Source organism: Myxine glutinosa, chromosome 12 (assembly GCF_964187855.1).
Source record: "Myxine glutinosa chromosome 12, kmMyxGlut1.1, whole genome shotgun sequence".
Lineage (NCBI taxonomy): Eukaryota > Metazoa > Chordata > Myxini > Myxiniformes > Myxinidae > Myxine > Myxine glutinosa.
In genome coordinates, this window is record NC_136272.1 from 63,320,990 (window position 1) to 63,336,066 (window position 15,077).

General features: G+C 46.7%; 1 protein-coding gene across 6 annotated transcripts in view; it reads right to left on the reverse strand.

Annotated features, from left to right (window-relative positions):
* The window catches only part of LOC137437475 (atypical kinase COQ8B, mitochondrial), a 112,853-nt gene extending 99,643 nt beyond the window's left edge, over positions 1-13,210 (reverse strand). For 2 of the 6 annotated variants that reach the window (XM_068131834.2, XM_078766898.1), the window contains exons 1-2: positions 12,938-13,187; positions 5,718-5,905 (exon numbers count right to left, since the gene is read on the reverse strand). In XM_068131834.2, the coding sequence (XP_067987935.1) occupies positions 5,718-5,897 (180 nt within the window). In that variant the 5' untranslated portion in view covers positions 5,898-5,905; positions 12,938-13,187. Of the gene's footprint in view, positions 1-5,685; positions 5,906-10,339; positions 10,490-12,937 lie in introns of all 6 variants that reach the window. The other 4 variants (XM_068131836.2, XM_078766899.1, XM_078766897.1 and 1 more) reach the window with 3 other exon arrangements.
* Positions 13,211-15,077: the final 1,867 nt, after the last annotated feature.

The window sequence follows — 15,077 nt, forward strand, 5'->3', positions numbered from 1 at the left end:
ATAATAGTCTAATGAATAATTCCAGATATGGACCCACCGCGAAAACGTCCTATGGTAGCCGTGGCGGCCATTTTACAAAATGGCCGCTTTTAGTCTAGTGGCGAGATAGGGGTCTCGTGCACCCCCCCGAAATATACTTCTCATTGGTGTCTATAGATAGGAAAAAATGTGTAGAAAATGATTTGCTATGTTAAATAGTTGAAAAAATGTCCCACGTATCATTTTTATGCAAATTAGTGCAAATTAGCAAATTAAATAAAGTGCAAATTAGCAAATTAAATAAAGTTTTTATTTATTTATTGCAACTTGTTATCGTATCTTATCTTTTTTTTCAGTTGGTGTTTCGAACAGCGAAATGTCTAAGAGTTATCAGCTAGTGGATCCACTGCAACCTGGACAATCAAAGGCGCAGGTACAGACGGATTGGAACAAGTGCGTTTTGTGCCAAAAAATCACACGAGAAAGTTTGCAATGCCCAGCAGAATCAAAACGGCACGATGTTGGAGTTGGTTATTCTACCATTGCCTTCAACATCAGACGTTTCAATGAACTTCACGAATTACCGATGCCACTAGAATTAGGACGCCTTGATGACGGGAATGGCAGGCTGATACACGAATGATGATACATCTCGCGGATGCAGTCCGTGATGGATTTCAGAAAATTCTTCTGCGTACGGTGGATACAGATATAGTGGTATTGGCTGTGGCAGCAACAACCAAACTCAAAATCCAGGAGCTTTGGGTGGCCTTTGGGACAGGCCAGCACTTCAGGTATATTCCAGCACATGAAATTGCAGCATTCCTCAGACCAGATAAGTCACAGGCCCTCCCGATGTTCCATGCATACACAGGGTGTGACACAGTCTCGTCATTTAATACACGGGGCAAGAATACAGCCTGGGATACCTGGAAAGTATTTGACGAATTGACGCCAGCGTTAGTTCATCTCTCCACGGGGACAGCAGACATCTCTGATGACGTTGTGGCAGTGCTCGAGCGGTTCACCATTCTTCTCTACGATCGCACCAGCAATCTCGTCAACATAGACGAAGCTCGACAGGCACTCTTCACGAAGAAAGGACGAGCCATGCAAGCTATTCCCCCTACCAGAGGAGCCCTGGTACAACAAATCAAGAGGGCTGTGTACACGGGTGGCCACTGCTGGGGAAACATGCTCAAGGTTGTTATGGATCTGCCCTCACCTGGGGATTGGGGATGGATCGATCCCCACAACTGGAAACCCCTGTGGTCCATGCTTCCTGAAGCCAGCATTTCATCAAGGGAGCTGATTTGTTGTAAATGCAAAAAGGGTTGCAAGGGACGATGCAAGTGCAAACAAGCTAGTTTGAAATGTACCGCTTTGTGCCAGTGTGGTGGAGAAAATTGTGACGTATAAACAAGATCAAACTGGAACTATCTAGTAATATAAGTTACCGTTACAGTGCTTGGTGGGTTAATTGACATTGCTGGCAACACAAATGCAAATTGTGGTCATTTAGAGAATACAATTATGGCATATATGTGTATCTAGAGTCATTTCATTAGAACATAAAGAAGCATTTGTGTCGTCCGGTAAAAAATAATCGCGGTCAAAACGGCCATTTTGTAAAATGGCCGCCATGGCTACCATAGGACGTTTTCGCGGTGGGTCCATATCTGGAATTATTCATTAGATTATTATCTATGACTGTGCCAAATTTCATGCTTGTACGTCTAAACCCACAATTCTTATGATGGATACACCTATCTGCCTGACTATCTCTGACATCAACTGGGAGAAATTTTTGCCCACTCCTCCATGCAGAATTCTTTCAGCTGTGCGATGTTTGCGGGGTTTCTTGCATGCACAGCTCATTTCAAATCCCCCCACAACATCTCGATGGGATTTAGATCCGGGCTTTGACTTGGCCATTCCAGAACCCTCCATTTCTTTCTTTTCAGCCATTCCTTGGTGGATTTACTGGTATGTTTAGGGTCATTGTCATGATGTCATGTTGCAAGGTCCACCTTCGGTTGAGCTTCAATTTTCCGAAAGATGGCCTCACATTATCCTCAAGCACCCTCTGGTACAATGAAGAATTCATAGTGGATTCTATGATGGTGAGCTGCCCAGGCCCTGATGTAGCAAAGCTGCCCCAAACCATAATATTTCCACCACCATGCTTTACAGTTGGTATCAGGTTCTTGTGGTCAAATGCTGTCTTTGGTTTTCACCAAACATGTCTTCTGGTACTGTGGCCAAATAGCTCGACCTTTGACTCATCTGTCCAGAGCACATCGTTCCAGAAATGCTGGTCTTTGCCCAGGTGTTCATTGGCAAACTTTAGTCTTGCCCTGATGTTCTTTCTGGGCAGCAAAGGTTTCCTCCTGGCACACCTCCCATGTAGATCAAATTTGTGCAGCCTCTTTCTAATGGTAGACTGGTGCACTTTGACATCAACAGTGGCAAGAGCAACCTGTAGGTCCCGTGATGACATTCTGGGGTTCTTAGAGACTTCTTTCAGCATCTTGCGGTCTTCTCTCGGGCTGAACTTGCTGGAGCGGCCTGGCCTGAACAAGTTGGCAGTTGTTTGGAATCTTCTCCACTTGTAGATGATCTTCCGGACAGTCAAATGATCGATTTCAAATTGTTTGGAGATCTTTTTAAATCCCTTCCCAGACTCGTGGGCATCCATAACCTTCTTTCTGAAGGCCTCAGAGAGCTCTTTTATCTAGGCATGGTGACGCCGCACACTTCCACAACAAAGAGCAAACCAAACTAAATGTCTGAGGTTGAAATAAGACAGGTTCCTCCAAGATCCTCTCTAACGATGTTCTAATCATTTGCACCTGAGCTGGTGCACCTGATTCTAATTTTAGGTATTTGAAGTCGTGATAAATGTCGGGGTGTACTTACTTTTTCCACATGCGAAATTTGCATTTATGTTTATTTAAATTATACAATGGACTACAAAATGTAAATGTTTCATGATATTTGTTATATTATATCACCTTTATCTATCAATATTGTTGAAATGAAGATCAAATAGCTGTATGTTGAAATACGTTGAAAAAGTCAAAACTTTACATGGAGTGTACTTACTTTTTCACATGACTGTATACATATATATTGCAAAACATGTAATATATATAAAAGGTTGGAGCGCCAAATTACAGATACTAATTAGTTACTCCCAACCGCATTCAGAACGACTCCATATAGTCAGTGGATACCAGAGATAATAGTACCGTGTGGCAGGCGGTACTTATCGCTCCCAGTAATGTGCAGCAACAGCTGTATGCGACACCTTACTGGCGGTTCCCCATTGATGGTATGAAGTCGCATAATGACTGATGTGTGTGTGTGTGTATATGTATGTATGTATGTATGTATGTATGTATGTATGTATGTATGTATGTATATATATATATTGTTGTGGATATGAGGATTGTGTTGTTTTTTTAATTGTTTTATTGTGGACCCTCCTTCCTCCAGTTGTGTATAAAGGTCAAAGGTCGTGCCCGTAGTTATTTCACAAGCACCCACGTAGCCAATAATAGATTTCCTCCTTGTTGACAGTTATTTCCTTATTCTGTGTAGTAGGGTAAGGCCTTGTCTTCCATTAATTTGACACTCCATTGCACTGCATTAAATAAGGTAGATCCCTCCGACATGGCATCTTCAAAGTGCCAGGTTTGCCAGGTTTGCTGCAATTGCCAACTGCATTTGGGCGGTTTTCTTCATTCACCATTGCTGCCCTTTGGCTGGGGCTAGCTCGAATCGCCCCAAAACCACCATTAGCCACGAGGTAAGGTCGGGGAAGAAAGGCGTGTCTCCACCTCGTCATAGAGGGGAGGAGTGAACCAGCCCTTGCCGACCAACCCAGAACGAGGGGTTGGCTTGAGAGGGCGGAGAGAGAACGTTTGGGGGAGGTTCGCAAAAGGGTCAAGGGTGGGGCTTATATAACACGCGGGAGACGCCCCCAGGAGAGTCGAGGAGGGAGGAGATCAGATCACAGACAAGCAAAAAGAGAGTCCTGCGAGTTTGTGAGAGAGGGAGAGAGAACCCGTCACGCCAGACCCCCCACCAGCAGCGTTGGCTCCACCAGGCAGCTCCGACCCGTTACCCCGCGCACACCACAGGATCGGTGGCAACGGCGGCCATCGAGGTCCAGCCCGACGTCCCGTGAGGGATCAAGCTCCAGCCAGCTCCGTGCCTTCCTCCCCTTCTCTGCCGTCCCAAACCATTCCAGTCCTGTCATTCCTGCCTGCAAATTCCCCATTCGTGTGAGTCCGTCTTTTGTTTGTTCTGTCCAGGGTATAAGTTAAGCCTGTTTAGATAAGCTAGCAATTTTCACTGTGTCTCCTTGATTTCTTCTGTAAATTATTTTATTATCCTTCCTTCTCCTTGGTTACTTTTGGTTGTAAATAGCAAATAAATTATATTCGTATTCCCTACTTCTGTCTTCCTCTTCTACACATCCGTGTCGCCTTTGTCTTTTCCCCATTGAATATCTGTGGCACGATTTGGCCAACATTTCAGGATCGGGTCTAGTCTTGGTAAACGGTTCAGGCCGCGGCGCCATCCGCTCGGCAGTGGATACCAGAGATAATAGTACCGTGTGGCAGGCGGTGCTTATCGCTCCCAGTAATGTGCAGCAACAGCTGTATGCGACACCTTACTGGCGGTTCCCCATTGATGGTATGAAGTCGCATAATGACTGATGTGTGTGTGTATATGTATGTATGTATGTATGTATGTATGTATGTATGTATGTATGTATGTATGTATAGGCACGTATGCTGGATCAGCACGTTGCTGCGTCCATGGACGACTCCTCTGCACTATCCCAACACACAGCACTGTGTGCTACGGAATGAGGCGTTTTTACGGCGCCCAGAGTGCAAATCTTGCCACCAACCTCCTTGAGGGAGGAACCAATACCCTGGTACTCATTTCGCCGACCTCGGAAGGATGACAGGCTGAGTCAACCCCACCTGGTATTAATTAAACAGCTGAACGGGATTCAAACTCAGGACATTAGGATCCCAAGCCCACCACCCTAACCATTAAATGCCTCATATCACTGTTGGAATATACCCAGCTTCATTTCCTTTTAATATTTTTGAGCAGTCTACAAAATAAACTTAAAAACATACAACATAGCATAAAGGAGCCACAAGATTGAAAAATCAAAATATCAATACAAACAGTTATGGAATCCTGCCTGATAGCACGAACCTTTTCAACATCTACCATGCAGTCCGCGAAAATAAAATGTTTTATTGGTACAGGTCACTCTCACTTACTGCGTATTGCCAAACAAAGTCCCCATGGACTTAAGGTACACTTTTTTTTATATTTCTAGTTGATCTAAGGCTCACAGTGAACCTTGTGTGTAATGGAGGACAAAGATATTTGAGAAGATCAGCAGTTCAATTTTGAACATGAATTACAAGCACATAAGTTGACAATACACAAACATCTTTACTATACAGGATTTAATCCTGGGATCCCTAAAATCATGAGCCATTGGGTCAAATCGGAAAGCTAAACATGCACACCCATTTTCGGAAGAAAGAAAAGAAATAATAAGGGGAAAGCAAAAAATAGCTCTGTAGTTGTAAACCAACTCGTAGCACAACAACCTGTGACACAAATATCATCGACGCTGTTACAATTCTCTGTCTGCGGTACAATCACCTCAACAGTCCTTCTCCCGGGGTCGGACTCACCTGCCCGCCCCGGGCAAAGGCAGAGGTCACCACCTGCATTGCCGTGGCCTGAGCTTGGCTCAGAGCTCCGATCGCCCATGGTAGAGGTGGCTGGGCACCCAATACTCTAAGCTGAGCCTGGCCGATGTCACGGCCCGCCACTGCCAAACCTCTGAGCAGTTTCACCAAGTCACCCGCCATGCCCTCGGCTGTCATGTGAGGAAAAGATTGGGGTGGGGTGGATGGGGGGGGGGGGGGTGTACATATCATGATCATCTGGTGGGTAACAAAATTAATTTGATACCAACAATATTTTAGATCAAATGACACAGACACTGCCCAAGTCACAATATGCATCAGCAATGCCAAAACTTTGCAAGTGACGTATGAGCTTAAAAACAGACTCGCAAGTAGCGTAAAGGGTCATTCAGAATAGAATAAGAAAGAACTCAAATCGAGCTTAGGTGGGATCATCCATATAATTTGGTGAAACAAAGAGCAGCATAGTTAGCACACGGGTTCGCAGCGCAGCTTATTTCTCTTCCATGAGCCTCATTCCTACAAATAAAAAATAAAAATCAACAGAATAGTACACAGGGTATTCAAACATCATTCTGTGTGCAGACAAATCGAAGGACTGAGAAACGTGCAGATACAATCACAATGAGGCATGCCCAGACAAAACTCAAGCCAAAATGCATTCTCACTAACATCCAGGTCAAACTCCATAATGGTATTGTTACTAAACTTACTTTTGGGTTAATGAGGTTAATTTTTAATTACAGACTTGACATTTAATATGGAATATTTTTTTTGTGGGGGTGAACTTACTTTTCAAGATGACTTAAAACCAAAAGTTCATTGGAATTATGTTGAAATTATTCTAGATTTTGTTAACGTGACCTTTAAAAGAAACAAAAACCACCTTTGACATTTCGAAGCAAATAAATTGATCCTTGAAAGTGATGTAAACTGATATCGAACTCAATTCACAGACAGTACTGTGTTAAACTTCTGTACGTTTTCCAGAAGTATCTCTTTATTTTGCACATTAGCCAAAAAAAATTTCAACAAAAACAAAAGCTAAATTATGACTGGGATTACGGACAGTAAAATTACAGTTCAGTACTTCGTGTAACCCCCACGTGCATTCAGAAGAGCACGTACACTTCGAGGCATGCTGTTCACGAGATTTGCCAAGGTTTGGACAGGAATCAGTGACAATAGTCTGCTGCAATTCACGCACCGAGGTCGGCTGCTGGTCCAAGTTGTCGATTTGACGCGTTAATTCTGTCCACAAGTTCTCTATCGGATTCATATCCGGGGACATGGCAGGCCACGCCATATGCTCTACACCACGGTCAGCAAGAAAGTGTTGGATCATGCGAGCACGATGAGGCCGTGCATCGTCATCTTGGAAGACAAAGTTTCCTCGAAAGGCTGCATGAGCAAATGGAAGCAATGTTTCTTCCAGAATGACCCTGTACTTGAACTGGTTGAGGTTTCCATTCAGAACAACCAGGTCAGTTTTGCCCCCTGCATGAAAATCAGCCCAAACGGTCACCCCACCACCTCCAGCTTGGACTCTTGGCACCATACAATCTTCGTTGTGGGCTTCATGCACTTGTCTGCGCACTCCGACGCGGCCATCTTGACGATAGACCAGAAATCTAGGCTCGTCACTCAAGGTCACGTGATTCCAGTGTCCTGGCTGCCATTGACGGTGCTCTCTGGCCCACTGCAATCGGCGCTGGCTGTGTTGTCTGGTCAGGCGTGGCTTTCTCAGGGAACGCCTGGCAGGATAGCCTGCTTGAACCAGTCGTTGGTTGACTAGCCTTCTGGATACAGGCACATTTTTCAGTTGCTGCCACTCAGCCCTAAGCCGATTAGCTGACTTGGTATGGCCATTGCAGACTAACCGGTGCACCTGGCGATCATCTCTCCTTGTGGTTCTGCGTGGACGTCCTGGCCTCGGTATTGGAGTAGTGACACCCCTCTGAGCATTTCGTTTAAGGATCTTTGACACCTGACCTTGAGTGATGCCATACTGCCGAGCAATAGCACGCTGTTTCATGCCAGAATTTCGTAAAGCCACCACTCCATGACAAACAGCATTGTCAAGTTGACGGACCATCTCCAAAGGAAGCGGCAATACCTTTTGTGGACGTGCAGCAGTTGTTTTCCACTAAAACAGAACGCAACAACCCTTATATACCCGATTGTGAAGCCAATCGTCAAATGTACCTGTCCTTACATTTTGTCAAGCCACCTGTGATATAATCCTGTTATTGACTTCTTGCTGCGAAAGACAATCAGTGACATGGTTCTTTCAACAAAGACATCACTGAAGGGTAAAATAAACTCACCAGATTGATATACTGAGTTCAGAAAGTAAACCCAAGTCAAGAAAAAAATAATATTCCATATTAAATGCCAAGACTGTAGTTATCAAACAATGAATGTTAGCACAAGTGTTTTGTAAACACAGTTGGCATAGACCAGGATCGGACGTCAAGGAATCTGCTTTAGCACCCCAGCCCGTGTCCGTCTTATGTTTTTTGTCTGTACACACCCAATCTGTTCACCCCTGCTTGTTTGTCTGTCTGTCTGTCTGTCTGTGAGCAAGATATCTCAAAGTTATGGACATATTTGGATGAAATTTGGTGGACAGGTTCGGTGTGTGACAAGGACGAATTGATTAGATCTTAGTGAAGATCTGAATATGGATTCGGATATGAGACACACAAACACAACAGGCATTTTAAGGCTATTTTCCCTGTTAGAGTGGGCGTTAGCCTCTGGATATGAGAATTTTTTTTTTTTTAATTGGTGAAGATGCGGATCTGGAAATGGATACAAGCGTTTAAATGGATCTTCACCATTGGGAGATGGCACCAAATATGATGTACAGCAAGAGATTTCAAGCTGTTGTGGACGGGTTATGAGAAAACTAGGCTAATTAATTAGGCAGGTGACAAGAACAAGGTGATTCGATTTTGGTTAAGGTCCAGATGCAGATCTGGCCTATCAATGGGATACAAAACGTAAACTGCTCAGCTGGGTGGAAGTATACGGGCGGAGGTATACGGGCGGAGGTATACGGGCGGAGGTATACGCTCTACCAAGTGCCGTTCTAGTTTTCTTTTTGGTTTTTTTTTATTCGTTGTGGATTTTGAGCCGCAGAATCACCCTCCAGCAAAAGGAAATTAAATTTAAAACCGTATGCACAATGAAACCTCCATGCGGTCAAATCAATAAATCACAACCGCACCAGAGGTACTGCATGTGCAGAATGCCTCTGCTCGGCATCTTAGGTGTTAATTCATCTCATGTCCCTCGTTAAGGAGACTAGTCTGTTACAGTATTATTCATAAAACTGGCAAGAAGTGCCAATCTGGTAAATACATTTTAAAAACTATTGGGATGAGGAGTTTATCTTGAGTGTGGAATAATGCGTTGCTGGGGCAACAACCCTCCCCCATTCCCCTCAACAACCCTTGGACACCGCAGACAAACACAACCAGGCGAGTGATTTGAGCAGACAATTTGAGGTCACAGCTTCAATGGAAGGCAGGCTGGTCGAACATCACAAGTTCGGGGATTCTTCCAAACAAAGAACAAGGGCCAAAAGCAGATACTCCACACTAACGCCACCCCCTCTCCTTCACTCTCAAGGCATAAAACCGTCTCCCAACCAATCACACAGCGACCGTGCCTCGCCCAATCCACAGCGTTGAATCTGACACGTTCTGAGCCATGGGCCGCGGAGCAACACAGTCCAATGGCGTACAGACTCGCTCGTGAACCATTAGGAGCGGCAGAGAATGCAGAAGGGCAGCCGTCTCTCACCAGCAAACACGAGGGGCTGGAGCTTCCTCTTCTCCCAGGGTGTGAGGTGATGGGGTGGGGGAAAGCCTGCAGTGTGGATGCGGACATGCCCATATCCTTAACCCCTCCAGTCTAAAGTTGGACAATGCCTCAATCTTGCAAGGGTCGTGTGCACTGAAAATACAGAATGCTCATAACCCGTACAAAGCGTAGCCGCCATGAGGTCGAGGTCACGTGACTGGCGCCATCTTGGTTATCACCACGTGGCTGACTCACGTCGCGGATCCAATTTGTTTTGAACGCGTGCCAGATTGAAAAAGCCAATGGTAAAATAACATTTTGTGCGGCAATAAACTGCTCCAATAGGTTACGGAAGGGTTGTGGAAAGACGCGTCACATGCATTTTTACATGTTGAACAGGAATCGTGTAATTTTACTCTGAAATATCAATTCAGTATCGCAGCTTTTCATTGGGAGTTCATCAGTGTCCGCCCGATGGTCCGAAGGCCCGATTGGTCCAAAAAAAGAAAAAAAGGGCCCGATGGTCTGAAGGCCCGGTCCACTCCAAACATCCAATCTTATTTTGATGTATGTAATGCACACCACACTACGGTCCGAAGACCTGATGGTCCGAACGGCTGAATTCGAAAAACCATAGGGCCTTCGAAAAATTGTCCAAAGGCCCAATGGTCCGAATTCAACCATTTCGGACCATCGGGCTGGCACTGTTCATCACATGAACCCTGTTCGTAAGTACATTCATTTGTAGGTCAGAAATTGGTTAACAACAGTTTGTTTTATGTGGGGAAGACCACCTTCTCGTCAGGTCGGCCGAAGGAAGTTTGATCCCAAGTCTTTCACGAACCGGCTGCTGCAGGTGATAGTTGGACCGCTTAGAGGCGAATGTGCGACGGAAGGTGCAGTTTAACGTCCATCCGACGGAGAGGGTTCATTGATCACCTTGCCTGCAGCAGACATGTACATTCTCTCGGCTGCTCACTCCGCCAATGATTTGGGCATACAGTACTTACTGTACATCATAAAGTTGGTTATATTTGATCACTGAGGTTTGCATCATTTTGATACGTAATAAATAGATAGGTAAACAAAACAAACAAACATATGTGGTATTGTAATGGGTTCTAAATTTGGAAATAAAACAAAAGAAGGCATTTTGGACAAACTTTACACGGAAGGGAAATAAAAGGAGAACTCCCCAAACAGGAATGCCAGAGATGTTGAAGATTCAGACGAAAACCGACGAAGGAAGGCAGAGTTGGGCATTTTGTTAAAAGGAAAAGAGGGTGTGCTTCTCGGGTCGATGGGGAAAGTGGAGTGGGATTGTCAGGATGGATATACAAAGGGGAGAGGGGAGGGATTACAATCTCATAACTAAAAACCTGTTTGGTTTGAGAGAAGAGAGGAGGGTGGAGAGCAGCTGCAGATCGGGGAGAGGAGTGCAGCAAAAATATATATGTAAAAAAAAAGAGGAGGAAAGCAATTGCCATGTAATATAAACAAGAAATTTGGCTTCAAGAGGAGTGTGCCCCAGGCAGGACGCAGGGCAGGGCTCAGATTTGAGAGTGATAATGGCGATGAAGCAAGGAGGAGTGGAAGAGAAAGATGGCGGCAAAGATGGACCTGTTGGGCGAGGACGGGGATGGGGAATGTGGAGATTGTGGGAAAGGGGGGAAGGGGTGAGGGTGCTGATAATTACGTGCTGGGGCAGAGAGACGGAATGGAGTGAGCAACTGTTGCTGAGCCGCACCAAGGGATGCAAACGCTACACCAACCATCCCATAGCCAAGTAACACAACCTTATTAAAACACCACGACCCTAAACAAACGTTTATTACCCTCACGTCTTTTTTTGGCAAAAAAATATTAATTACTTCGTATTTACAAAACACTCATTCATCGGAAGCAGCACACGTCGAAAAATGGGAGTGAACCCCACAGAGGATCCTAAAACTTGTCGGCAACTCCACGTGCTGTTTCATGAACCACCCAGGGCCTTCCCTTCACGCCCCAATCCAAACCAATGAAATATGTCTGAGGCGAACCGAGATCACAACAAGAATCCTACGTCATCACGTCCAGATGAGGAAGAAATTAAATAAATTTAAAATCTGCGTTGCACTTGCACGTCCGATAACAAAGAGCAACAAAAATCATGTAGTTCAGTCACACACACAGCTAAATGCACCCAGACCCAGCTACACGCCCCCAGTCCCAGTCGCACACACCCAGTCCCAGACACCCAGTCCCAGTCCCAGACACCCAGTCCCAGTCGCACACACCCAGTCCCAGTCGCACACACCCAGTCCCAGTCGCACACACCCAGTCCCAGTCGCACACACCCAGTCCCAGTCGCAGTCGCACGCACCCAGTCCCAGCTACACGCACCCAGTCCCAGCTACACGCCCCCAGTCCCAGTCGCACGCACCCAGTCCCAGTCGCACGCACCCAGTCCCAGTCGCACGCACCCAGTCCCAGTCGCACCCAGTCCCAGTCGCACGCACCCAGTCCCAGTCGCACGCACCCAGTCCCAGTCGCACGCACCCAGTCCCAGTCGCACGCACCCAGTCCCAGTCGCACGCACCCAGTCCCAGTCGCACGCACCCAGTCCCAGTCGCACGCACCCAGTCCCAGTCACACGCACCCAGTCCCAATCACACGCACCCAGTCCCAATCACACGCACCCAGTCCCAATCACACGCACCCAGTCCCAATCACACGCACCCAGTCCCAATCACACGCACCCAGTCCCAATCACACGCACCCAGTCCTAATCACACGCACCCAGTCCCAATCACACACACACACACACACACACACACACACACACACACACACACACACACACACACACACACACACCACACACCACACACCACACACACACGACACACACACACGACACACACACACGACACACACACACACACGACACACACACACACGACACACACACACACGACACACACACACACACGAGTATTTTGTGTTAAATATGTCCCAAAGACCGTCTTTGCAATGCATCAAATCAACTGAGGAACTGTGCAACTGCAAGGCGTGCATGGACGATAAAAGACGTGCACGACAGGGACAGAGACGTGCACGGGCGATAAAGTAAAGGCGTGCACGGACGATAACGGCGTGCACGGACGATAAAGGCGTGCACGGACGATAAAGACGTGCACGGACGATAAAGACATGCACGGACGATAAAGACGTGCACGACGATAAAGACGTGCACGACGATAAAGACGTGCACGACGATAAAGACGTGCACGACGATAAAGACGTGCACGACAGTGACAGAGACGTGCACAGACGATAGAGAGGTGCACGGACGATAAAGAAGACGTGCACGGACGTCGGGAGTTCTGTGGAAAATCGTTTCTACTCACAACACAAGGCTCCCGCGGGCCCTCTTCTTGCACCGTCACCTCGAGTTCGACAACCCGAAGTAAGAACTCAGCGAGAAAGCGAAAGATGGAGTGAACTAAAAACAACAACAGCTCCGCTGTTTATCTCTGAGTGAAAACAAAAAAAGAGGAGCTTCTTTCCACCCAACCAGGGCCCTTCCCCCTTCCACCAGAACCCTCATCCTCGCCGCCCCCACCGTCGCCTGATGAAATCTTCCCCCCACTAGCGAGTGTCGGCGTAAACACGCTGCACGTGACCACCAGATAGCCAATCACTGAACTCCATTCGCGGGAACCAATCGGAGCGCAAGCGGCGCGTGTTCTCCGCGTGAGAGGGAACGTGAGAGCTGGAGCGGAGGGGTCGCGCTTGCGAGGGAAGGGGCTGAAGAGGGGAAAATTTGATGACGTTGGAGGTGACATGTAAGGGAGAGTGTGACGTAATTCGGGAAGGATTCGAGCGTCGTGGCACGTCCAGGGAATCAAACTGGAAGAGGGGAAAAAGAAAACGAGACGCAAACAAACAAGAATGATGAAGATATAAATAGGCCTAATGGTTACAGATTGTGGTGGTTTGTCTTTTCTGGTGGATTTTCTTTTCCAACTCTACAGAATGAAGAACCAAAATTCCTTGTAAATCTCCATGACACAAACCAAACTGGACTTCAAATGTCGATGGAGAATGTTGGAAGTTTGCAAAGTACAATGGATGAGGTGTTGAATCATTTGCAATCTATTTATTACGTACGCACAGGGGAGGCGAAAATGGTGGTGTTAGCATTGAGCAAAGGGTGGGGGTTGGGTGAGAGGAGGGTAGAGATTTGGAGGAGGAGATGGGAGCAAAAGGACGGGATGTACGCACATTCGTAGAGGAGGCAAGGAAGAGGGAATTTGTCCAAAACTCCGCCATATTTAGATACGTAATAAATCGACAACCTGTCACAGCTTTTCAAAAATAAACCAAAACAGGCTAAGAATATAAAAATTAATATCCCCGAGTGGGCTGACGACTCACACCTAAACAGGCTCACACCTATACTGGCTCACACCTATACCGGCTCACACCTATACCGACTCACCGAATACCGGCTCACACCTATACCGACTAACACCTATACCGACTCACACATATACCGGCTCACACATATACCGACTCACACCTATACCGACTCACACATATAGCGACTCACACCTATAGCAACTCACACCTATACCGGCTCAAACCTATACCGGCTCACGCCTATACCGACTCACGCCTATATCGGCTCACAACTATACCGGCTCACACATATACCGGCTCAAACCTATACCGGCTCACACCTATACCGGCTCACACCGAATACCGGCTCAAACCTATAGTTATACCGGCTCAAACCTATACCGGCTCACACCTACACCGGCTCACACCTACACCGACTCACACCTATACCGACTAAAACCTATACCGACTCACACATATACCGGCTCACACATACACCGACTCACACCTATACCGGCTCACACCGAATACCGGCTCAAACCTATATCGGCTCACAACTATACCGGCTCACACATATACCGGCTCAAACCTATACCGGCTCAAACCTATAGTTATACCGGCTCAAACCTATACCGGCTCACACCTACACCGGCTCACACCTACACCGACTCACACCTATACCGACTAAAACCTATACCGACTCACACATATACCGGCTCACACATACACCGACTCACACCTATACTGACTCACACATATAGCGACTCACACCTATAGCAACTCACACATATACCGGCTCAAACCTATACCGGCTCAAACCTATACCGGCTCACACCTACACCGGCTCACACCGAATACCGGCTCACACCAATACCGACTCACACCCGTACCGGCTCACACCCATACCGGCTCACACATATACCGACTCACACATATACCGGCTCACACCTATACCGACACACCTATACCGGCTCACACCTATACCGACACACCTATACCGACTCACACCTATAACGACTCACACCTATAGCGGCTCACACCTATCCCGGCTCACACCTATACCGAATCATATCTATACCCCTTGGAACTTCCATAATCCGTAGACGAAAAATGGAAGCCCGAGCGATTGTGCGGGATAATGTCTTG